Genomic DNA, 26512 nt, shown 5'->3' on the forward strand with positions numbered 1-26512 from the left:
TATAGTCCATGAGAGAATAATGAGGGCTGAGGGATTAAGCTGAAATCATTGTAGTCAGAAGTAGATGAGAAATGATGTAAAGAACAAAACTAAATAATCTAGTAATTGATTAGATTTGGAGTAGGGAAGGGAATGAGAATGACTGTAAGGGTAGTGATAAACAGAGGTAAGCAGAGCACATTTAATATTGAAATACACTGAGTTTGATACACATATAAAAAGAGATGAAAGGGGCTTCCCTGGTGGCACAGTGGCTGGGAGTCCGCCTGCCGATGCAGGGGACACGGGTTCGTGCCCCAGTCTGGGAAGATCCCACATGCCGCGGAGCGGCTGGGCCCGTGAGCCATGGCTGCTGAGCCTGCGCATCCGGAGCCCGTGCTCCGCAACGGGAGAGGCCATAACAGTGAGAGGCCCGCGTACTGCAAAAAAAAAAAAAAGAGAGATGAAAAATGTCCAGTATTCCAAAGAGATTCAGGCTAGAAATTATGAAAAGGAAAGACAAGAAATAAAAGTTTTATGGGAGTATTCTGTGTAAAAATGATAGTATGATGTCATAATTTTGAGTGATTTTGACAAGGGAAAGAGAAATAGGGTAAGGCTACAAACTTCGGTGAATATCTACATTTAGAAATTGGTCGAAGGAGGAACAGCCAGAGAGATGGAAAAACAAACATGGAAGTGGAGAATCTTCTTGTAGAAAGGATGAGGAGAATGAGAACTGTTTTGTCAAAAGCCTTCAAATTTCGGGGTGTTCAAGGGAACAATTGCAGTCCACAGTGAGCAAGCTGGACGGCCTGGTCTCAAAGAACAAGCACACTACTTCTCACAGGTTACTAGCATGCTTTCAGACTAGAGGGACAATTCCAGTGGAAAAGGAGGACCTGAAGATTCAAAGTAATTGCTGGAGCAGAATTCTAGAGCAAGTGCTAAGGGGACTGGGCCATGGGTGAGGGTGACTGTGCCCGCATTGGAGCGGGGAGCAGAAGAGAAATGCTTTCACTTCGACACGGGCAAGGAGAGTGTGGATGACAAAATCACGAGGTAGAAAGAAAAGTCACTGATAGGAATCATGTCAGAAGTTGTCAGTCTCTGAGAAGTGTGAGGCCAAGATCATCTGTGCAGAGCTGAGTAGACAAGGTATAAGGATGAGGCACCTAGAAAAATGTTCAAATGAATGAACTATGGGAGGTGATAGGGGATTGATTAGAGCTCAACAGGTAATTTGCCAAGGCTTGATGAGATGGCCTCTCTTAGCTATATTTCTAGGAAATGAAAGTTTCTATTTCATTAATTAGATATTTTAGTAAGTGCATTGCTTCCTTTGTAACTTGAAATGTGTGTGAATTTTATATCTGAAGATGATAGAGATGATCTATATTGTTGTTATCCAACTCTTGCTTAAATGAGTTTGTTACATTGATGTTTAAAATTGAACATATTAAATTTAGGCAACTTACCATCTTCTGGAAAATAAGTTGGGTAGAGTTAAGGTTAGCCAACGTTGTACAAGGCCATCAATACAATATTGAGATTTTATCTTATGTTGTATTTTCTTCATACAACTTTGACTAAGATGTGCTGTAATAAGGTACAGCCTTAGTAAATTAAATAAAGAGCCATTTATAACATAGCATATAAGCAATCTTTCCACACATGACAGGAATGACTCCAGGCCTCATTTGTTGATGGCACGTTTTTATGAATTATGCAAGTCCATTATCTCTATTACTGTGATTATTTATGGTAGCACAAGAGCAAGTAAGAGGAGATTACATTCTTTTTTTTCTTCCCCCTAATCGAAAGCTTCTACAATCCTCTCTAACTGGATATCTCTACTTCTCTAAAATTAATGAAGACTATGTTGTATTTTTAGCAGTGAAAGCAAAGGAAGAAACGTGGTATGGAAATTCAGAAATGTTCCAAAGTTTTTCACAGTTCTTTTTATTTAGTCATTCACGTAGGGGAAGAGAAACAATGTTCACTTCTGTATATTACTTAGAGTATAACTGCAGTTCATCTTTGTATGTTTTTCATGAGTGTATTCGTACTTCACAATGTTTTTCAGAATCCTCAGTCAGTAGCAGTTCTCCAGGGTCTGGTCCCAGTTCACCAAACAATGGGCCAACTGGTAATGTTACTGAAAATGAGACTTCGGTTTTGCCCCCTACTCCTCAGGCTGAGGTAAGACGCATTATTTTGGTTCTTTTAAAAGTTAATCCTCAATTAGCCCCCTAAAATGCAGTGATATTTCTGAATTGAAGTTTAAAGCCACCCGTTCTTAGTTATTTTTCTGATAGGTTTATAATGTGTGGAATTGAATAAACTCAATCTGATTTACAAAGTTTGGATGACAGTCATGGTTTGAAAATACTGAAGTATAATCCTCCAAGAAACCACTCTTAGTGATGCTGAGTATATACTGCCCAGCAGTTGTGCAACTCGGAAGTCTTTCTGCATCGTTCTTGGTTATCCTGATGGGAATAGACCCATCAGTAAGTAAAACAACATCATGCAAACCTCTCAGAAGAACAGTTGCCCAAAACAAGTTAGATGTTTTATCCAATGGACCTGAAGAGTAATGAGAAAATTGTTGAAGTATCATAATTGAGGAACACAGAGCTCCACTAAGCAAACATGTATTAAGGACCTACTATGTGCCAGTCATTTTGCCTGGCAGTGGGGCTATAAAGATAAATGATATATGAACTCTGACCTTGAAAAATGAAAGATTAAAGGAAACTGGTCTGAAATAACACATGATTTTTTTTTTTCTGACTGTATGCGGTCAACTTTAATAACATTTGTTTTTTGGCATATGATTTATTGAAACCAGTGATACAACAATAGAGGAAAGTAAATTTGTGAGTCAGCAAGAATTTGTCTATGTAGTTTCTGTAGTAGGCTAAGCAAAGGCAACAGCCACTCCTGTGGAATCAGCTGTTTTGGAGTCACCATCAATCGACTGAAATTCTCAATATTTCTTTTCTGTCATTATAATGCCTCCTTACCATGCATTGCTCTATGCAGAGGAAGCTGGTGTAGTAACTTCTCATATATAACTGTGACATGCTTCTTCCATTGTGTTTTATAGAGTCATGATACTTTGGGGCTGAAAGGGACTGATCAAATCTCTGATTCCTGAACCATCTGTGTAGCTCTCCTGATATGTGATTATCAGACTGCCACCAGAACACTCTTTATTCAAAGGGAACTCGCTTCACTGTCTCCTGGGGCAACCTAGTTGATTTTGGACGGTTAGCTTGACTGATAGAAATGTCTTCTGTACATTATGCCAACATCTGTGTCTGTAACTTCATACATTCACACATACATGTATAATAAATTATTTATAAGTTATAAATTATCTGGCCAAAATATAAGGGAAGGTTGTCCCTGATAAGGAAAGGACTGGAGCCAGTGAAGTCACTTCTTCTCTGAGGACATTTGTATACTTGAGTTTTGGTTTTCAGAGCCTCACATAACTCTGAAGGGAGAGAGAAGGCAAAGCCCAGTACTGACCAAAGAGGATAATCTAACAGGAAACCATTCAAACCCAAAGACCTATATCTGTGCTACATTGGTGAGTCCCTCATCCCCACCCATGGAGGTGTCTTGATGTAGACCAGAGCAGGGGCAGAGTCTTTCCTGGAGAAGTTGTAACCAGAAGCTCGTTGTAGCCCGAATTTTCATAACCTCAAACTGTTAATTTAAAGTGCCCCAGAGTTTTAGTTCCCTGAGGTATCTGGAAAAAGCAAAAGTAAATTCTTTCTAGAGGAATACACATTCATTTTAGATTTCAAAAATTTCCCTCAATTTTCCAAGGAAAATGAGCAGAAGAGATAGATGCTCCGTTGCTTATGCTCGTCTTTCAGCTATGTGACGAATACAACTAGGCTGCTGTATTTTCTCCTGTCCTCCATCTATTTCTTGTTTCTTACCATCCTATTGTCCCTTTCTCGTCTTCATTTTTCCTTGTAAAACATGATACCAGGTGGAATAAATATTTCACATGTATTTGTGGCCATAGATGTAAGTGGGATTCTTGGACTATTGGTGACAGGCATTGTATTTCTGTTAGTGCAGTTATATCTCAATATCAGTCAGTTTTCTGCAACCCTTTAATCAGTTTCCAGGAAAAGAACAACTTGGTCACAGATATTTCTAAAAAACTTTAGATTTCCATTTCCTCTCAGTTTGAAGAATGAGTTTCAATTGCAGAAACGCTAAAAGATCTGGGTTCTAAATAGGTTCTGGATGAATTCTGTATCCTTGGAAAATGAAAACACACTAAACCACATTCATTAAACAGTATTTATGATTCTTAGAAAAGCATTGTTAGTACAAAAAGGTGTGGAAGACCACTTACAGCTTGATAGTATTTTGTTAAGTTCAGAAACAGGCAGTACAGTATTTTGATTGGAAAAACGTATGTAATAAAAGTATATTTTAAAAAAGCGAGGGAGTGATGAACACAGAATTTAGCATGGTGGTTACCTCTCAAGGGGGAGGAAGGCAGTGGGGGACATGGTTTGTTACTAAAGATGAAGATACATATAACCCTTCATTATAAATACAAACATATGCATATAGCACTTAGTACGACATTAAGAAACAACGAAGCAATACATATTCATGAGACTGGATATAAATGGGAAAAGGTGAGATTTTGTCTTTACTTCAAGCTTTTTAAAACCTGTTAAATTAAATTGAGTGTCCCAGATTGTGTGACCCTGTCATTAAATTTCAAAATATATACAGTGGAGAATGTAAATTAAAGGAATTTGCTTTTACTATTTTAATCTGTTTTATATTCCTAAAACCTTTTGCTGATACCTAAACACAACTATCTGTTTATATGCCCCAGCTTTTCAGCTAATTGTTGACATATTCTTTCCTTCCACCCCCACCAGTTTAAAAAAAAAAAAACAAAACAGAAGGAAATGTGATTGAATGGAGTTTGAAAGAGTAGAGGTATTTCTTCAGGTCAGTGACAGGATGTTCACTTCCAAAGCTGGAAAGACTAGTTCAAAAGCAAGCAGTGACTTACCTCATAATGAATTAATTGTGTGTCTGAACTATGATCCAAAAGGCCAGGTGGGCAGACCTTTATGCACTGATGGGTAGCCTCTCCGTGGCCCAGAACAAAAAATTCAGCCCTGATGGCTAACATGTGGTTTTCTGCTGCATTGCATTTACAGAGGTCTGTAGCATAATTCATACTGGAGAGGTGAGGAGACAGCAGAATTCAGACTGAAACTGTCAGCAAATTAATATCCTCGCCTTGTAACACCAAATATTTCCACCTAAACTAGAGAAAAGAGGAAAAAAACAATGTTTTTCAGCCAATTTTGGATTAATCATTTTGAATTTAATATGATGTTTACAGACATCTAAGATTAATAATAGCATGTGATGTCATATCAACAGAAATACTTGGGGATATGAAAAATTTACATCATTATACTTTCAAAAATCAAATTGGTTGCATACTTTACCATTTATAAAATAGGCTTATTCTACCATCTTTGCTTAACATGGTGTAACAGTGTACATTTGAATCAACTCTCTATTCTGTGACCGGGAAGTAGAAAAGCATGTCACCTAATTCTTTCAGATCCCATGTAAACGAATGGGATTCTACTCCCTTTTTGCTGCTTAGGAAATAGGAAAGTAAGGCTGTATTTCAGGCTGATCTTGAGGCTTAGGTAAACAGAAAATTTTCTCTCTCATAATTCATGTGTTCTGCATAATTTAAATAAAGGTTAAGACAGAAGTAAGGGGAGAATTTACTCGTAAGTCCAGGCTAAGGAAACCGCACATTGCATTCAGATGTATGGGTCTTCCATTCAGAAGGCTCCCAAGGAACCTGGCTGCAAAACCAACTACTTTGTCATCATTGGTTAAATTGCTGAACTTGCCCTGAACCTCAGATTCTTTATCTAGTGAAAGGTGGTAATGACTACCCCAGCAGCTTTGTGGTGGGGAATCGGTGTTTGGAAGGCAGGTGTTAAATTGTGAAGTGCAGAACAAGTTCATTTGTTGTTGTTGGTATCAATACTGGCTTCTAGTAGGGAAAACTCATTAGTATGTTTGTCACCAAGCCAGCAAATCTCACGTGAGACTGAGCCTCCATCTGCGCTGGCCACTTCTGTTCCATTTCTTCAATTTCTTACATATGCTCAGTCCCGAACTCGGATCACTGGAGCTACTTGCTTTACTCATTTGTAAACTTGGTTGGGGAGCTGAAACCTCAGGAGTTTCTATTTCCAACTCCAGTCAGAGATGTCTTTACCTATCTAGTTACTTTATTGTTAATACTGTGGGCCTGTGGGTTCAAATATGTTTCCATGAATATCAACACCATTATTTTAGATTTGGTAGATTTATTTGATAGCTATTTTAACAGTAGCCAAGCCGCTGGTTTATTTCTAGTTGAACATTAGTGGCTGGCTCTGCTATGCTATTTTTTAAATAATTTTTTCCAGCAGATACAAACGATTTTAAAAATGGATTCTAATAATAAGGTTAAGTACTCTAAAATCATCTGAAATGTCACTTGTTTTGCCCCAATCTCACATGACTCATCTGCCTGTTGTTTCATAATAGTTGTTGTGACATTTGCTGTAAATGTTATGCTCCCTTCTGTGTGGGTGTAAAGCTATGGTTTTAGATAGCTGCAAATAAGACCCTCCTCCCCCCACCCCAGGGGAAAGGAGGTTGCTATGACACAAGAATCATTTACTAGGAATAACATGAGTCAATAATGTAAGCCAAGGCCTTTAACAAAACATCAGTGACTTTTAAATGCAAAGGAAGCCCTGTCAAATGATAATTTTTTTTTCCTCCAAACCATTTTAGTAATACATTCTTGGGTGTCCAGTAAAAATGAAAACTTAGAGATTTTTACTGCCTAAAAAAATTTATTCATCATATGGAGATTTTAATTTTCTATCAGCTATCTGAAAGGAGAATGGAAAATAAATACTATACTGAAAAATACCATGAAAGCCGTAGGCAAACATTAAATGATTAAGAGTTTTATTTCTTTGTTTACTTGTTTGTTTTTAATGTGGTTCTTCTTTTTATTTAGATAATCTAGATTTGGGGATTTGGAACCTTTTAAAGCCAAACCAGATTGAGGCTTACAAGCATGTCTTCCTAGATGCCGCTCTGATAGAACAGATATTTCCCGATAGATCTAGTCAGAGGTGCTCCAGTCTTAGGCTGAAGGATCTGATGTCCAGGGAAGGTAGGCAGCTTACCCAGAGTCATAAGCCAGTGAGTGGTAGAGCTCAAGTGTAAGATGCTTAGACCACTCTCCTTTACACCAGTCCAGACAGACTGCTGCTCACCAAAACCTGGTAGGTACTTATATTCTTTTTCTAATGTTTCTGATGCTTATGCATAGTGTAGATAATTTTGAGCATGCAGTAACTTGAAAATTCTACGTTCACTTTTTCTATGAGCCTCTTAAAAAGTGGGTGATTACATAGTTAGTATTCTGTCAAGGGTCATCTGTTGACTTCTTTGTCTTCTTAAGAGCCAGAAAGGAATTCTCCCTCCCTTCTTCCCTCCCCCCTCCCTTCCTTCCTTCCTTTCTTCCTCAGTATCTTCTATCCCCACAGGCATTTTCCTTGCCCCTATATGCAGTCATTTTCTCCTGCATTTTTGTTTGCATGGGTTCTTACATCATATATGTATTTTTTGCTTTGTACTCATGAATTTTAGGGGATTTAAATGGCATGGTGTTATCAGTCTCATTCCATTTCTTATTCTTATCACTAAGCATGTGATAAAAATAAGACTAGCTCTTTTTAGAGCTAGTCACATCATAATGGATGCATATGCCTAATTGCTTTTAATCACTGTAATAATCCATGGTGGGTACTCCTCCATTTTACCTACCTGTTCTCCAGTTGGATTCCCCAGTGACCTGCAGTTCTCACCCACCACCAAAAAATGCTTTAGTGTATATCCACACTCATCACTCTGTAGCTAAATGAGAATTTCTTGAGCAGCAGGAGAACCTCTGGGTCATGGTGTGCAGTGCTGAAATATTCACCAGAATTGCTATACCAGTCCACAGTCTCACCAGTAATGTGTGATGGTTTTTACTTTCCTAAATCCCTGCGACATTTAATATTGTCCATTTTTCTAATTTTTGCCAGTGTCCATTTCGTAAGAGAATTTGAATCTTTTGATTCAAACTAAGGTCTTCTTGATGTCAATGGCTAAAGAAATAGCTCTATTGAGAGACGTAATTTTCAGTTTATGTGTATTTTATTCACCTGAATTTCAAATATTATCCATAATTTAGGGTTCTAATTACTATGATGGTGAGAAAAGTAATTAAAATTTGAAGGTCATTATTAAAATATGGATAGGCCTCCCCTGCCCCAACGCCTGGCTCAGTCATATCCCTCTTCCCAACATCATGCTCTTTCTGGTGAAATGCTAGTTACCCATCAAAGCCTAGTTTAAAATCGACAACCTGCTCTGTGCCATTGAAGCGTTTTGACCATACTCTAATTATAGTGATTATGACGGGTCATTAGAGCTAGTTCTCTACTTTTCTGTGCACCCGAGTAGCATGTGAACTTACGTGGCCTAGGGCATCTTTGTACCCCTCCCACCCAATTAATCTAACTTAATTGTAATTAATTAATTGTTTTGTGAATGTTAAGCAATAGCCATTGTATATTTAATATTTCCATTTTATCTGACTACAGCAATCATTTCTGGTTCTGAAAAATTTTTAGATTAAAACCATCTTCCGCATGTTCTAAGGTATGAAACATTGGCATCTTAGCACAGCATTGATTTAAGGGCTGCATTGGTTTCAAAACTGCTTCCTGGAAAAATCCTGGCCTCGTGTGGAAATACTTGTAAGCTTACCACAGTGCTAAGGTGGGGTAACCTTCCAGCCTTGCAAGAGTGCTGGTCAGGATCCTTCACTGTCTCAGTGAAATGGTCCCTCTCACCATCTGTTCATCTGACCTTCAAGTGTGTCTGCACCCTTTTAGCAGTGTACCATACAGCTCCGGTTTCTTATTAAGAAACATTAACCTGGAACAGGTAGCCTGCTTCTATCAAGAAGTCAAATTGAGGAGACTTCCCTACTGGCCCAGTGGTTAGGACTCCACGCTCCCAATGCAGGGGACCTGGGTTCAATCCCTGGTCCAGGAACTAGACCCCACATGCATGCCACAACTAAGAGTTCACATGCCACAACTAAGGAGCCAGCGGGCTGCAACTAAGCAACCCACCTGCCACAGCTAAGACCCAATGCAAACCAAATAAATAAATTTTTTTAAAAAAAGTCAAATTGAGGAAAGTTATATTTAAAGGAGATAATTTGAGAAGAACATTATTTCAGCTAAGTCATTTGTGATTTTATCCATTGGAAGTTTATGTAAATGCTGTGCTTATTTCCTTATCTGTAAATTGAAGGAAATAAATTATGTCCAAGTCTCTGAAGTTCCGTGATATGATATATACCAGTTAGCCTCTGTGGGAAGAACCAACTGTACCCCCCAACTTGGGGGACTTTGGACTTTCCTTACTTCCTCAGGAATTGTCTCCATGACTTGAAGATCCTCACGTCCATAAAGCCACCAGGGCTTTTGCTTTCTTCTCACGCCAGACTAGCTGGCTCCCAGTTGTACACTTTTATTCTTTTCCATAAGCCCCAGGGCCTGATTGTGCTTCCTGTTTTTCTCTCAAGCTTCCTCCTTCTCCATACTTTTTTATGGTTCCCTTATCCTTCAGTAATGGCTGCAGAGTGGTGTGTAGCTTCTGCAGCAGTACCTGACAACAAATCATCCAGCCTTGATCGGTTTAAAAGTTTTATTGCTGATCCCACGGGGAACCAGAATTAGGGAAATCACTCAGTTCCTTCATCCATAACAAGAGCATAAGATTGCTGGAGAGTGCCTGGAATTAGGAACTAGGAATTAGGTTAATGTCCCAGAACTCCCTGGCATAGGGCTTGGCACATGGTCAGTGCTATCCTAGGAAATGGCACCACTCAGTTTTGCTATGAAGCTACAGGGGCCTAAAGTCCCATAGTAAGAACATTCCCAAGTCCCTTCACTTTTGTCAAAGCCCCTGTGAGCAGCCAGCGTGCTACTGCAATTATTACACCTGAGAAGAAACCTTTTTTTCACTTTAGTATAGGTTTGCTTCCTACGATGGGGTAGGAGGATATCGCCCAAGTTCTGACTGGAAAACAAAGATAACCTCTTTTGTGAGGTTGGGGATAACTTTTGGTGTCATTCCCACAGTGCCTGTCAAGTCTCCCTGCTGTGGGAAGCAGATACAACCTTGAATGAATATTGTACATGATTTAAAGTAATTATTTTTCCACATTTATTTCTCTTCCATAAATACAGATGAGATACCCTTTTATTATAAATGGCTGCTTACTGCCAATGAGCTAGTTAAAATATTTTTACTTCCTCATACGTTCTTTTGTTAACTTGTTCAGGTATATATTCTATATTTAAAAATCATGGTAAAAACATATCAGTATAAGCAAAATAACTTGTCTTTTTAAATTAGAGCAAATATGCAGCTGTCGTTGATACTCCTTAAATAAAATTGCAGTCTCATACATTCTGATGATAAAATCTTTTCCAACAGTCTTCATGGGTTTTTGACAACTTTAATTTTGTAAAGGGTTTCATATATACTCAATGTAATGTTAAAAATTTCAATATACTTCTTGCTTTCCATGTACAAGTATCTGGCTTGTTCTGAGAAAAAAACAAACTCTGAGTTGGTTTGGAATTTCAAGTTGCAATGAGAAAAGTCCACCTTTAGCTTTCTGCTCTTATGTTAGGGCTACGACTCATCTCCAAACAAACGTATGATTGAGGTGATGTTTTGGAATAACATCCTGTGTTTTGGTGGCGCATCACTCTTCAGTGACATTCTGAGGTTGCATTGTATTAGCACATGATATTTTCCCCAGTTAATTGATATCCCAGGTTTGTCCAGGGGAAAATCTACCGCTCCCCCAAACATACTTGACAAGTTATTATATTTACTTTAGTCAAAGCCCGTGTGTGCAATATCCCTCTTGGAGGTGGTCTATTATTGGAGTCCCATATGCTTTTTGTTTGGGAAGAAAGCAGTCACTGTGTCATACTGTTACATGGAGTATTCTTTTTCAGGGATGTTGTTCCCTTGGGGACCATATCAGGCCAGAGTTCCTTAGTCTAATAAGACCTTTGTAACTCTTATTGTATAAGAGTTCTGGGAGGGAAGCAAGAGTTAAACAGAAAATGTAATTCAAGCAACTATATTAGGCCACATGTGGGAAAACATGACTCTTAGTATTGGATTAAAAAAAAAGGTTTATTTGTTGTAAAAAGGACTCTGATGCCAAAATTTTCAGGGTATTTCAGTGTAAGTGAAGACTGTTGTGGCCCAGGGAACTCACAACATTTTAACATTTACTTTAGTTTCTGAATATGTATGATTTAAAAAACACCATACAGAGTTGTCTTTTCACAAATTTTATATTTAAAAAAAGATATAATTAATTGTTATGGAAGTCCTGTATGGTGATATTTAAGATTTTCTTGTGTGAGTTTTCGCATCAGCAAAATGATGTTTAATCCATATGAGGATAATGATTATAGCAACGTTACATACATATTCTTCATGCATTAATACAAAAATCTGTACTCATAAGAATTACTCAATTTAATTGTTGTACTTTACCAATTGATGACAAACACACTGATTATATTCCATAAAGGTAGAATTTTAAAAATGAATTTTTTCCACACGAACATAGAAGCTTGCTCTTCAGATTTCATAGTTACAACTGATGAAGAAATTTTTAATTTATTACATATAACATTTTTGGATGCAGATGTCATAAAATACTTATAAGTTCTTAATTAAAATATTTAAATGTTTTGACAGATTATGATAATATAAAATCTGTTTTCTGAAATGAGAACGTTACAGTAAAATATGTGATATTGTGTAATATTTTGAGAGTTCCCTTTCACTTTTTTTTTTTTTTTTTTACCAGAAAATGGTTTCACAGCAACGCATTCTAATTCACGAAGATTCCATGAACCTGCTCAGTCTTTATACCTCTCCCTCTTTGCCCAACATTACCCTGGGACTTCCAGCAGTGCCAGCCCAGCTGAATGTAAGTCATTATTACCCTGCGACAGCCTAAACCAGCCCAAGGGATATTTTCATAGGGAAATTCTCGTTCTTTTCTTGTATATTTAGACTTCAGGGAAACTTGGTAGTCTACTTCTCCTTCACTGTTTGCTGAGTTGTTCAAAGATGTTCAGTTTAATTATACATTAAAGAATCATGCTGGTTCATATAATATATAAGAATAATAACTAACATTTGTATAATGCTTTATAGCTTTTAAAAAAGAAAGCACTCTCCAGGTATATTATTTTGGTAGCTCCACCCAACCGTCCTATGAAACAGAGATTACAGGACACATTTTTACAGAAGAAGCAGCTGAGACATAAAAGCCCAAGATCACAGACCCAGCAAGTAGCAGACCTGAACCTCAACTCAGGCCATTGCTGAGAGGTGCAGCGTCTGAAGCGCAGCAGCATATGTTTAAAGAATTTATTTTGTGAATGACTTTATTTTGAGAATTTAGGTTACTGACTCTGTGGTACTGAAAAATACATATCTGGAAAACCTCTCTAAGAACAATATTAAACTCTTGCCTGGAGATTCAAAATGAATCAATTACTTTAAAAGTCCTGACAACTGAAATAGGATCTTTTGGAGGTAATTGTCCTACTAACAGAAGACAGCAATAATTATTTTATGCATATTCCCTAAAATAATATAAATTTCAGTCATTGTAAAAGATTTATAAACTTTACCTAGACTAATTTATCTGTGAAAAGTTAGTAAATTAAATTGTACTTATGCAGAGGTCATATGATACGTTTGGTTTAAAGAGAAATTTGTTCCAACCCTTGGCACCAATTTTGCCAATTTTTAGATGCAGGTCTTCCACTGAGTCCATCTTGTCAAATTCACATCTTTTACGGTATGCTAACATTAAGAAATCATAAAGAGTTGACCATTTTGTGACTAATTTATTTTCAAAATATGAACCCTATCGTATGCTACTAGTTTATGCACAAGCACACCTACAGGTGACATTTTTAAATGATACATTTTATGATTGTGTTCAATACATATTATAAAACCACTCTAAGAGGTACCTTATTGTATTTGGTATTTTTAATAGAGTAGAATGTTATCTTACGTGATATAGTAATCTTATACCAGTGAGGAGAAAGCAAAATTTGGATGTTGTTTTATATTTGGAGACTAAAGAAGACAGGCTTAAAAACACTGAATTCAGCTATGCCCCTGAAATTCCACATGAAGCATTTGTAAACAGTTGGCTCTAGTGAAAAGAAGAAAGAAATTAGGGATGAAATAAAACATACATATTTATGGATGATATTTTCAAATCTTCACTTACTAAAAATTATTTTCTTCGGTTCCTGTTTTTTCCTATCTCTTCTGATGATAAGCAAATGCTAAAACATAAACTTATGACACGTGAATAGGCTTTTTTTTTCCTACTCTTTTTTTGCATGTTCTAAGTCACTCCTACCAGCTAACACAAACATACACCACTTTTAATGTGGTCGGGGAGAATTTTTTCCCAAAGGACCAAGTACTAAAAACCAGACCATTTAATGTTTCAATGGTAATACAATTTGGTACCTTTGGATGAATAAACCAGTGTGGTTTGGATTGAAGTTTCATTTTTCTTTGCTTCCATTTTGGTGTGGATGAGGCCATCACAATTAATTTTTCAAGCTTAGCATTGCTTTGGCAAAGGGATCTCTAATATTCTGGTTCCCCACTGAGTAGTGGTAAATTTTAAGGAAAAGAGGCCAGGAGAAGGAATCACTTCTAGATTAAACATTGCATTGACTCACTGTGTGACTAAGACAAACCATTTACCTCTTTGTCCTTCAATTTCTCCGTCACTGAAAATTGCTTTGCTTCCCTGGTACACAGCAATTTTGAAAGATGAAACATGAGTTTTGAAAAGAAACATGCCACATAATTTTGAGGTATTAGACCTCTGCTTTTGTAATACCAAAATGACCACCATTCATTAAGTTCTTTGAATAGGAGAATTCATTATTACTGTTGATGATATAAATATTATTGCCTTATTATTGTGTTATCATATATTTCAAGTTCTTAATAGCATTTTTATTTGATATCTAATTTCACTTGTAGTTTATTTTATTAAACAAAAGTATCTGGAGTGTCATTTTCAATATTTAAGGATTGGGGAATCTGTTATGAATTAATATAAAATACATGTTTAAATCAAATTCCTGCATATTTTATATAACCTTTCATTGACTTATCTCAAGAATTTTATTTTAAAAATTAAATACTGGAAACCCACACTCTGTGAACGTATTAGAGGACGTATAGAGAAAGGGTGAATTGTTCCTTCTGCTTGAAGCTCCAAAATTACGGATCTTTTTATCTCTAGCTTCTTAATCCCTATTGTATAGCCATTAGCTCAGCGATTTGAATAAATTCTACTTTTCTAATATACCTTTTACTACAGAAGTGTATTAAACTATTTTAGAAATAACTGTCCCAGTTATTAAGCCTGAAATTAGCATGATTTTTAATGTTAAAAAACGTTTTATTTTGGGTTCCGTATAATGATACCCAATACTAAATTGTCTCCAGTGCTTCAGCTCTATTTTTGTTTCTCCTTTGTTAGTTCACTTAGTTCACAAGACATGGTGTTATCCATTTTCCCTACTCAGCCATTGGATAAGGTAGGGCTTTTTGGTCGGGGGTTAGGGGGGGTGGGAATTATGGAATAAGAAACTAATCTAATGATTTACAGACCTAATGACCCATATGGATGAAAGTGGATTAACATCAGTATTATTTCTTGACACAGGCTTCAAATTCGCTCAAAGAAAAACAGAAGTGTGAGACCCAGACACTCAGGCAAGGCGTTCCTCTGCCTGGGCAGTATGGGGGCAGCATCCCGGCATCTTCAAGCCATCCCCATGTCACTTTGGAGGGAAAGCCCAACAGCAGCCACCAAGCTCTCCTGCAGCATTTATTATTGAAAGAACAGATGCGACAGCAAAAGCTTCTCGTGGCTGGTAATTCATAACGGCACCATTTGCAGGTTATTTTAGGGCTTTCATTTTATCAGCAATTCAATGTAATGTCTCTTTAACTCAAGACCTAGTAAAGATTCAGTGTCATACATAGGTCTCCCTGATACCTACTACTGTGGAAAGACTGTTGTCTTTATTTATTCCTCTAGATCCATGAAAAAAAAACTCACCTTATTTAACCTTCATACATACCAGAGTGGACCGTTGGTGAGTCATTGATCAGTTGCATATCTGCTCAGTGCTTTGGCACTTTTGCCTTCACCCCACCCAACCTAGCCTTCTGATATTTGCCCGGTAGTATACTACTTTTCGTAAAACTTACCCCATAGCTATTTTCTGTAGCTTCTTCCCTAAATTGTGTATGTGTCTGTGTGTGTGTACATATATACATGTACATATATGTTTTTTTCAGGTGGAGTTCCCTTACATCCTCAGTCTCCCTTGGCAACGAAAGAGAGAATTTCACCTGGCGTTAGAGGTACCCACAAATTACCCCGTCACAGACCCTTGAATCGAACCCAGTCTGCACCTTTGCCTCAGAGCACATTGGCTCAGCTGGTCATTCAGCAGCAACACCAGCAATTCTTGGAGAAGCAGAAGCAATACCAGCAGCAGATCCACATGAACAAGGTAAGTCCCCAAGCCACGTCCACATGCCATAACCACTGGTGTGGAAATTGGGGTTTTCTTCACTGACGTGTGCATACAAGAGAGAATGTTGGTGTCCATCACAGCCAAACGGAGACTGCCCTCCTGGCCGTGCTGTCAGGGCTCAAGGGCACCATCACATTATCACTGTTTTCTCCATCACTACATGCGTAGGACATCTGTAGCAAAATTGAGCTCCTAGATTAGAAAGTCTCTTGTGATTGGGTACCTATCTTAATACAGAAGCACATACAGGCACATGTGTGCAGAGCCCCATTTTTTGTTATTGTAGTAAAGGTGTGAGGCAGAGTTGAAGTTTGCACAGGTGCTAGCAGCTATGCCAAGGTCGGCCAGTTAGGTATTTCTCAGCAACTTCTATGTATGCATGTTATGTTTATTTTTTAATATGCCCTACTTTATTCCAGTCAGTGTTGAAGCGGTTTCTCAGAAACTTGTGGTAGTTTCTTTCTGGCAGCCTTATTGTGGCTGAAATGGACAGCAAATGCCTGAGTCACAGCACATCCTCAGGAGCCCTCCTGCTGAGGCAGCCACAGTCATTCTAAAATAATGGTAGCAGGCGGGCCAGCAAAGCATTTGCAGTGAACTTGTAAGCAAAACTGGTCTGTACAGTTTTGCCACTACTCTCTGTTTCAAAGTAGAATCCTCTCATTTCTGGAGAATGAAAGGTCCTGAATATCAAAATTCTTTCTATTATCCTTTGTTACTATATCACCTCCAGATATCTTGTAGAGACATTATATTGAGAAACAATCTCCTGTTTACTGATAAATGGATAGCTAAAAATTGAAATAGTATTTAAATGCTTTATTGTATTGTGATATAAACAAAACAAAATCTCATGGGAGAAGGTCTAATCATCTTTCTAATAGCAAGAGAAGGGGGTGTTTATCATGTGCTCACCTTATTGCAGGTGGGATTAGAGATTTTCTCTCCTCTTTGGCCTCCATCTTATGGAGCACAGGCTCCGGACACGCAGGCTCAGCGGCCGTGGCTCACAGGCCCAGCCGCTCTGTGGCATGTGGGATCTTCCCAGACCGGGGCACGAACCCGTGTCCCCTGCATTGGCAGGCGGACTCTCAACCACTGCGCCACCAGGGAAGCCCTGGCCTCCATCTTAACAAGGCAGAGCCATGAAGGGAGCATGGGCTGAAGACCACAATACTGAACACAAATTCTCCCAGTCCAACCCTTTGCAGCATTCAAAGATGACGTGTATGTGTGTATATCGGGGTTCAGGGTGGTTGGCTGTGCCAGCTGCCTCTCCTGTTATCGTTTGCTGTACTGCAGGTTGTATTTCACTATATTTCAGACTCTTTCTATATCATCACATTAATGCCTGTTTTATTGCTACAGCATTTCTCTAAATTTATCAAATTGTTTTGGGTACAAACAGTCTTGTCAGAGGAGAACCAATTTCCTTCTTGTATAATGGCATATAATACTCCTTGTCTTGAATGTTATTCTGCATGTGTACTATCTTATGGTAGAGTTACGTTGGTTTGTTTGTTTTGTGGTATCTTAGCACTACTTAAAACTACCAGGTATTCTTGAAACATTGTCCAGTGTGAGAGGAAAGACTGGGAATTCTACTTTTCACCTCACAATATTTTGATCTGGAATTAAGTTCATTTAGAAAAGTAGTATTGGATTGTAAGTATACTTTCTGCTACTCGGTTCTATTTCCTAGAAATATGTGGATGTGCATATTCTATTATAGGTAAATTGATCCCTTTGAAATCATCATCTACAGATGATTTCTATGAATACCTTTAAGAATACTTTGGAATACATTTTTTATGACCTAGAGTTGCCACTGCTTCACACTCAGATGGTTTGTTAATATCAGAATCTTTGTATATTAGTATCACAGTGGAGATTTTGACAGGCAGATGCTAACCTCAGTCACATGGAAGAAACTAAGATGGAAAGCAGGCATTTGCATTTTAGCAATGAGAAAAGCAAATCTTATCAGAGACCTTCTCCCATGTGGAGCTGATTCCTTGGAATCTGTTAAGAATTCTTCCCAAAATTAGAAACAAACCTATACTTTTAGGTACATGTTTGTACAGTGGTTTGATTATTAAATCTTGTCTTAATTAGGCAAAATGAAGCCCAGAAAACTTCAAAGTACAAAGCTGATCTTTATATATTAACCTCTCTCAACTTGGGTGTTTAGATTACTCAAGCAGGTCTCTACTTGGCTTTTCTCCATGTATATATTCCATATGTTTAATCAAGATGGCATATGCACACTGGGTATTCTCCAGATTTGAAAATATTTCACTTGCCCTCAATTGTCTAAGGAAATAGAGAAGAATCTTATTAAATAAATCTTGAACTCCATCCTGTTCCATGGTATTCACAATAGAACCATTACTAAATGAATTGCTACTGTTCACCCTGCCCCATGAGGTAATGAAAACATTTAGTTCACATTAGGAGAAGGCCAAACTTAGATGCCAGAAGATAACAAGTTTCTATATAATAATATATTTATGTGTACTCTAACCATTTAGAATAACCATTAATGAGAAATAACCACAGAAACTTTAATATATGTCATTTTTTTCCTATTATCATGCAAGAACCTTTACTGAATCCATTCAAATTGGAGCCAAATAGTTGGCATCATAAAAGCATGGTTCTTACTCTTGAGATACTTATTCCAGCAGGAAATATAGGCATACATGAAGACATAGGTGTGCAAATGACATATTTTAGAATGTCTTTTCCTTTTATTCCCTCAGCTTTTCTTTATGGTTCTTTTTTGAGGAATTTAGGAATTTTGAGGAAAAATGGAGTGAGAAGAAAGAAAAAATAAGTAGGTTTATCTCTAAACTTACATCATATTAAATATGATTGGGCTTCCTGGTATGAAATTTTTAATGATTTATTTGAATTGCTAAAAATCTTTAGAAGAATTAGAAGCAAAGCTATACTTTTCAGAACAGTTTATACAATGATTGGCTTATTAAATTTTAAAAACTTTCTCATATCTTGCTATTATTTGACTGCATTTATGAAAGCGGTCATTCATGCTTGTTATAACAATGTAAATGTTATTAATCATACTAAACAATTTACCTACCTGTTACCTGATACTTTAATGACATTTACATGGGAAATTTGTGTGTGGTAAGATGTTAAGCCTCATGTAATTATGTTGTAAGTGCTTAATAGCTTAGCAGAAATACCCCAGGAATGGGTTTGTGTAGCATTTGTATTGCTGTATCTACCAGTAAATAATGGGGCAAGTCTGAAAAATGAATGAAAAATGTCAGAATGATTTATCTCTGCTTATCAGTTTGTATATTCTGTTTTCACTGAAAGAGTTTTGGGAAACTTAACCATAAGAAAACCACGGCTTACAACATTTGTTCTTTGATTTTTTTTTTTGAGACATTTACAAAATTCAGAAATGCATTTAAACAATTTATATTACTAATATATAGTACCTTCATGTTTCAAAAAAAACCAAGTTTTTTAATATGAGGATTTCAAAAGAAAACTGTTGCTTTTGCCAGTATCTTTTGATTTTTTTATTAGAAAAAAATGGTTTCTAAAACAGAATTTTCCTTGTAAATACAAAATAGCAAACGAAAATATAGGAGGGTATTGATAATTTTCTTCTGAACCGTTTTCAAGTTTAAATATCGCCACAGATTATCTGGTAAAAACTATGATGAAAACAAAATACCACAGTTACTTGGACGTTTTTACGATTTTTGAAGGAGTATTCTGACCACTGCCTAATTACCAGAAGGGTAGATCTCTAGTCACATCACTCTCTGAATGATATACAGAAATTTTCCAAAGTATATTCAGGTATTTTTGTTGTGAAATAATTTGACATAGATCTCTGACCCCTTCCAAATGACAACATTATTCTTTGAATTATTTCTCAGTTATAGCATTAATAGAATAGCATTGGTTGATGCCTAATTGTTTCTGTTTTAATTAGAATTTTAATAACTTTTCTAATACCTATATTTTTCATATTCATTCCATCAAATCCATATGAGAAGAAATTTTAAAATTATTTCTTCATTCAATACTTATGTATAAATAATCTATGCAAGTATCCATTTAGCAAATCATTACTGAATTCTTACTTGGTACCAGACACTGTTTTAGGCACTAAGAAAACAACATTCATTATCCTCATGGAGCTTACCATATGGGGAGCAGGGGACTGAAATATTCCAGTAAACAGTAATACAATACAATGTTTTAAGTATTAGGATAGGGGACATGAGGAAGGAAATTGTTTTCTTTGAGGAAACAAGATTTGAGACTTGTTTAGTTCTTCTCAGGATTATCTTGTCCTTTTTACATCTTTTCCTCTCCCTTCTCTCTCTCTTTCTTTCTCTGTTTCTCTCTCTTTCCTTCCCTGCCTCTTTCTCTGTTTCTCTCCCTCCCTCTCTCCCTCTCTTTCTTTCTTTGTAAAATGCTCTGTGATAAATACCTTATGCATTCCTATGACTGGATATCAGCCAACACTTAAAAAAAAACCCACATAAATCATGAGATGATATCTTATACGTGTCAAGGTTCACCCTAGATATAAGTATTTATTATATATTTATTGCTATGATACTTAGGAATTTTGACATGAGTGCTATTTTATCATAATAAAAAGATATCTAAGACAAGAGCAGTGAAGGGGAGGGTGGGCAGATGTCCTACATTGCCCTTATTAAAACAGGTAGATTTTATGTCTGACAAGCAAGGCATGAATATAGTTAAGCTCAAATGCTGGCACGGAGCTAATGGGGAGCTTTCATCAGTTTTGGAAGAGAATTTGACCCTTTATTTGAGCAGTATCTATTGTATTCCTTTTCTTGACACAATTTTCTAACATAAATGTTACATTTTCTCCATAACCCCTCATGATTCATACCCACTCCTTGTCCCCAACAATCCATCCAGAGCAACTCAGGGGAGAATATTCTTTCATGCCTGTGGTCACATGCAAACATAGCATGGTTGTGTGTGTGTGTGTGTGTGTGTGTGTGTGTGTGTGTGTATTTTTCCTTATAAAGTATCCTTGAAGGCAGCACTAAAATATAACTGTTTTGTGCACTATTAAGCAAAGTGTATATTTTCCCAAGGAAATTAATGTGAACGACAATTATACAGACAGTTACAATCCCAAGAGTTTATATATTTTGAAGTCACACTTCATATTACTTTATTTTAATAAGGGTATTTCTATCCATGCCTTACTTGTAAGAAGATTAATATTTTAAGGATAATTAGGTAAGGACCAGGTACCGCTTTCTGCTTTTTTGCTACACCTATTTCTCCTAATGTATCTTTTCCGCCCCATCTTTTATGCAACATGCATCTTTCCAGAACCTTTCCCATAGGGACCTTAGGGTTAGGATCATTTAAATGATGCCAGCTCTCTTTTATGTGTAGGATCTTCTAGGAGCTGGGACACTATGCTGGCATTCTTATGTGTATCATCTCCTCAAACTATAAGCACACTTTTTTTTTTTTTTACTATCAAGAAAGTTAGTTTAAAAGGGCTTAAGTAAGCTGACTGAGGTGGCTAGGTTAGTAGTTGACAGAGCTGGGATTCCAGCATAGGTTGCATGACCCAAAAACCTGTCCTTAACGTAAACTTAGGCTTATGATTTCAATGTTGCTTTTATCACTAAGCAGGAGACAAGGTTTTCCTAGCTTTATTTTTGCCAAAAAGTAGGAAACTTACAATAAAAAAACAAGGCAAACAAACAAAAAAAAGGAGGGTTATCTTATTTTTAAGGTATTTGTTTGGATTTGCCAGGAAGGAGAAATCCCATTTGCTGACCTTGCTTCCCAGTTCTCCACTCATTGCCCTCCATCCAGTTATTCATTTGGATGTCTTTTTATATGGACCCGATGGCGGGACTTTCAGATATCCTGTTGACTTTCCAGCAATGCAGTGTGAATGCAGTACAGAGCCAACTACAGCCAGGCCGCACTTCATTCCTTTCTTCTGTGTTGTAACATTGCCATATTTTTTAGACTGGGCAAACATCTTCTCACAGGAGTTCTGAGCAAGCCTGAAGCTGAAAGTCAACTGACTTCATCAAGTTCAAGTGAAATGCAAATGTTGGCATCTCATCTATGGGTGGTTTGGAAAATGCCTTGTTTTAAGTTTTGAAAAATGGATGAGTAGAAACTTGAACTGGGCTTTCATTTAGGAAAGTAGGCATTACCGTTGTCAGGTTTAATTTCTCTCTATCCATTTGACAGCTTGTTTCCATGCAGAGTCTTTAATCACCAATTTAGGATTACATTTTGCCCATTAGATGGATAGTATGTCCAAAAACTTTAGCAGGCATTGAAAGGCAGTCTTAATTTTATAACAGTAAAAAGCCTCCTAGATTATTTATCTATCTATAGAGGTTTATAAAAGAAACTTTGACTTTACCCTTAAATAGATGCTATTTCGACATGATTAGCCCAATGTAAATAGATCCTTGTAGGTATGTATTGGGCTTAAAAAAAAAAAAAAAACTACTTATGCTGCAATACCGGCTTACATCATCATAGAGAATTCATATAGAAGCATTTCACTATATAATTACAAGTTGATGGTTTATAATATACAGAAAATGGCTTGTTGCTTTATTATTAGATGTGATGAAATCCTGTGTTTGGAAAAGAAACTAAATGACCATTTCAGTGGATTAATGTGTAACATTCATAAACGTTCCCAGGGCTGCTTTCATAACTTGAAGACCAAGGGAAGGACCTCGACCTTTCCCTTTCACTCTGCACTGTTAATCTAGTCAGAGACGCTTTTATTGAATGAGAAAAACAATAGTTGGACATGACTATGAGGTAAGAAAATAGGGGAAAGAAAAGTATCTGGGGAATTAGGCCATGTGAGTGGTTTGACTGATGTTGATTCCAGGAGTTCAAAAGGAGAGGGAAGCTAAATAATTTGGTTGTTTCCCAACCTTGACAAATAGTTTCATTTGACAGAATGAAATAATTAAGTCTTACTAAGGAATTTTTAATATAACTAAGTGATTTGTGGACATGAAAACCACCGATGTGTAGCAGTCTCTTTGTTACAGATTTTGGTTGCTTATAAGTTCCTGATTTTAGGGTTTTTTTCCTCTGTATCTTTCTGCTCTTTCTCTAAATATTTATGAAGACTGAGGGATTATAGTGACCCTGAAATGTCATACAGTCTGGAGTATTCCCATTCCTTCAGGCAGAATTGCATCCAGGGCTCTGCTCCCATGTCCTAAATATACCGTTACTCTCTTGCTATCAACTTAGTTGTATCAACCAGCAATAAAAACTCACTTCTAAAACATAATTTCCTGGCATGGAATAATTGGTGTTCCACAAAGATTTATTAGCAACTCTTTTGCTGCGTCCTGGAAGTGAAGGCAGAGAAGGCATGTTTTTCCCCTTGAATGGCTCATAGACATGCAGATAGATAATTTTAATCAAAGATAGTTCTACAGAAGGCATAGTTCATGTGAATTGCAAAATCTAGAATGCTGGGTAGCCTTTCCAAGAGAAGTTTCTGATGCCCTGCACACTTATTTATTTGTTTTGCGATTTTGGCCAAAGTGTCAAACCTCTTTTTCCACTAATGCTCTAATCTGCACACTTTAGAGGTTTATAGTGAGAATTCCATGAGAGGATGTATTGAAAGTGCTTTGTAAACAAAGTAAGAAATCCTTCCATTTAACACAGTATTTATATTCTTATATAGCACCAAGAGTTATATCTTCCCAGTTATGTTAATGGAAATGGCTTTCTGGAAGTGTAGAATATTTCTAAGACACACATTTTTCACTTGCCTCAGTATTGCATCAAGCTACTTTGTTGTAAACCAAACCATGAAATTTTGTTCCAGCCCTTCCTTGCATCTTTGTATTCATCATGAAGCTGACCTTGTTTTCTCTTTGGAACAATATTATGGTTAGTTATTGAATTTTTTATTGAGGTATAATTCACACACTGTAAAATTTATTCCTTTTGCTGCACAGTTGAATGAGTTTTGACAAATGTATATCGTCATATAATTACTGCAATCAAGATATAGAACAATTCCCTCAACTTCCAAAATTCCCCTGTGTTGCTCTTTTGTAGTCAATCCATACTCCTACCTCCAACCCCTGGCAAAGTACTTGAATTTTTGACCATGTAGGGAACATAAAACGAATCACAAGTATGAGGGATGGTGTATTTTAAGAGCATGCAGACATCAGCCCTAAATGATTTAAACCATAAAATGTTCAAGCAAGAAGAGACATAAGGGATTCTTTGCGGAGGTCACAAGCTGATAGTCTATGGACTGGATCCATTCCATTGAACTGATGTCTTTGGCCTGCCTGGTGTCTTAAAAAGCATTCAAGTTTTTGGTCAATCATTTCAAATACAAATCTGGATTTCTGGCATTGCCTGAAAAGTCTGGCTACACTGGGCCCACTTTTCCATGTGGCAATTATTGTCTGGGGTTTACTCTTGGTTGTCTTTTTTAAGTATCGCTTGCACTGCTATCCAGTTTACCCAAGCAAGGGATTGAAGGGAGAAAGGGAGATGTTTATGAGTCAAGTGATCAGGAGCTCCCTGGCTTTGAGATCTTGTCTATTCTGAGACACAGTCCAAAATCACCAAGAGTTAGCAAAGAAAATAAGCATGCCTTTCCTCACTGTGCCTCTCTTCATTACCCTTAAAGAAGGAAAAAATAAAACTTTAAAAGAAAATGCACTGTCAACTGAAGATCAAGAAGGAGATTATCAGGGAAAAATCCTATTATGTAATATAAAAGGACATAAAATTACACAGTGCTCTGAAAGAAGGAAAAATAGCTCATTTGTGTTCTAGTTAAGAAAAGCCCCTAATAGTCTTGTTACACTCTCTTGCTGAGGATTTTATGTTCTGAAAGGCCAGTCTTCCTGTTTCCACTTTTCCCCACCTAAATCCAATCTTCTGTAGCAGCCAGAGAGATCATTTACAAATGCAAATCAAATCATGTCAAGGGCTTCCTAAAAACTCCCCAGTTGCTCCTTATTGTTTGTTGGATAAAATCCAAATATCTTTTCATGGCCCACAGGCTCTTGCCCCCTCACTGACCTTATCTCCGACTCCCCACCCTTACTCGCTGAGCTCCCACCACATTGGCCTTCTCTCCAGTGTGTGAGGAGTCTCCTTCCATCTCCTGGAATGAACTGCGAGTCACAGTTCTGTGTGGAATGTTCGACCTCCAGGTGTTCTTGTGATTCGACCTTGGTTTTGGAGTCTCTCTCAGCTCAAACCTCAGCTATTCAGAGCGGCCTTCCTTGCCCATCCAAACTGGACACAGACACCCACTCCTTCCCCCATTATTCCCTATCACATTTAGTTCCAATCTTCAGTTACTTATTTTTTATTTCCCCCTGAGAGACAGAATCTTGCCTGATTGACCGCTCTCTTCCCAGGTCATGGCCTATAGCAAGTGCTCAGTAAAAATTTGTTGAATGAATGAAAGAGTGGGTAAGTTTCTCTAACTAGCCGGGAGGAGGAAATGTTCAGTCTCCTTTCTGGAAGTGAACACATAATTGAGTTATTGGAATATCAGGATGTTTTGAGAGCCGAAGAAAGGATATTTTAATTGCTGGCATTGTTTTGGATAGTCGTTTAGCATTATAAAAATAAACGCATTTTTATTAAGAATTCATTTGATCCCTAGATTAATTTTATATCTCTTCAGTATTGGCAAGAAAGGGTGTTTTTCAGTTTAGAGTTTTAACTTATGTGAATAATGGACCAGTACTTGGAAAATCTTTCTCTCTTGTTATTTAACTTTGCTTCTGCTGGTTATTTCCCTAAAATTCACAGAAGCAAAATGGCATGTAGTATTTTGGCTTGAGTCGGAGTTCTTCTCTAAGAAGACCTCTTGATTTGAAAGCCCTCCAAGCTCTGGTTGTTTTTGAGAACAGTTGGTACATACCTAATCTATTTGTGAATTGAGGCAGAATTTTATCATTATTTTTAAATCTAGTTTCCTTGGAGCTTAAGGGAAGGGTTTTATTTTCCAAAAGAAGTATTTTACATTTATTTAAAAGGAAAAAAAAAAAAACTTATGCTATTGCCATTCCCCAAGTAAAATCTGTCTTAAAATCTGAGGCAAAATAAGAAAGTGATGAATAGGGTTGAAGGTCATTTTGCATGGTTTAATTCAAACACTTGTGCTGAATGGTTTGTTGGCAATTTCAGAAAATCAGATGTCTATCAGAAACAGATTTACTCCTTGTATACTCCGTTCTTAGTTTGATATTCCATATCTAAAGATATTTGTGGGGACATGAAGGATTTCTGTGGCTAAAGTTAAAAATATAAATGCTGGTTTCTAGAATTTTATCAAACAATGTAACTTATACAGAGATGGTCTTAAATGGGTCAATGTGTAAAGATTAGCAGCACAGCCTTTAAATATTATTTAATGAATTTTACACCATTTGCCAATAGATTATATGATGTTCAACATGGAATTATGTTGAACATGATATAATATAACAAAGTCCAACCACTGAAATTGTGGACTTGCTATAGTTATGACCCTAGCAGGGATTGATAAGAATTCAAGAGTCGAGTTATAATACTTGAAGCTGTGAGCAGTTTGGATAAATTATCATGCTATCTGGTCTATAAAC

At 37.0% G+C, this 26512-nt stretch overlaps 1 protein-coding gene across 5 annotated transcripts in view; it reads left to right on the plus strand.

Moving 5' to 3' along the window:
- HDAC9 (histone deacetylase 9) overlaps positions 1 to 26512 on the plus strand; it is a 792206-nt gene that overhangs the window by 380060 nt on the left and 385634 nt on the right. For all 5 annotated transcript variants that reach the window (XM_024738435.1, XM_024738439.1, XM_024738437.1 and 2 more), the window contains 4 exons: positions 2066 to 2181; positions 12047 to 12169; positions 14963 to 15173; positions 15604 to 15821. In XM_024738435.1, the coding sequence (XP_024594203.1) occupies positions 2066 to 2181; positions 12047 to 12169; positions 14963 to 15173; positions 15604 to 15821 (668 nt within the window). The remainder of the gene's footprint in view (positions 1 to 2065; positions 2182 to 12046; positions 12170 to 14962; positions 15174 to 15603; positions 15822 to 26512) is intronic.

Source organism: Neophocaena asiaeorientalis, unplaced genomic scaffold, assembly GCF_003031525.2.
Source record: "Neophocaena asiaeorientalis asiaeorientalis breed wild unplaced genomic scaffold, Neophocaena_asiaeorientalis_V1.1 scaffold89, whole genome shotgun sequence".
Classification (NCBI taxonomy): Eukaryota; Metazoa; Chordata; class Mammalia; order Artiodactyla; family Phocoenidae; genus Neophocaena; species Neophocaena asiaeorientalis.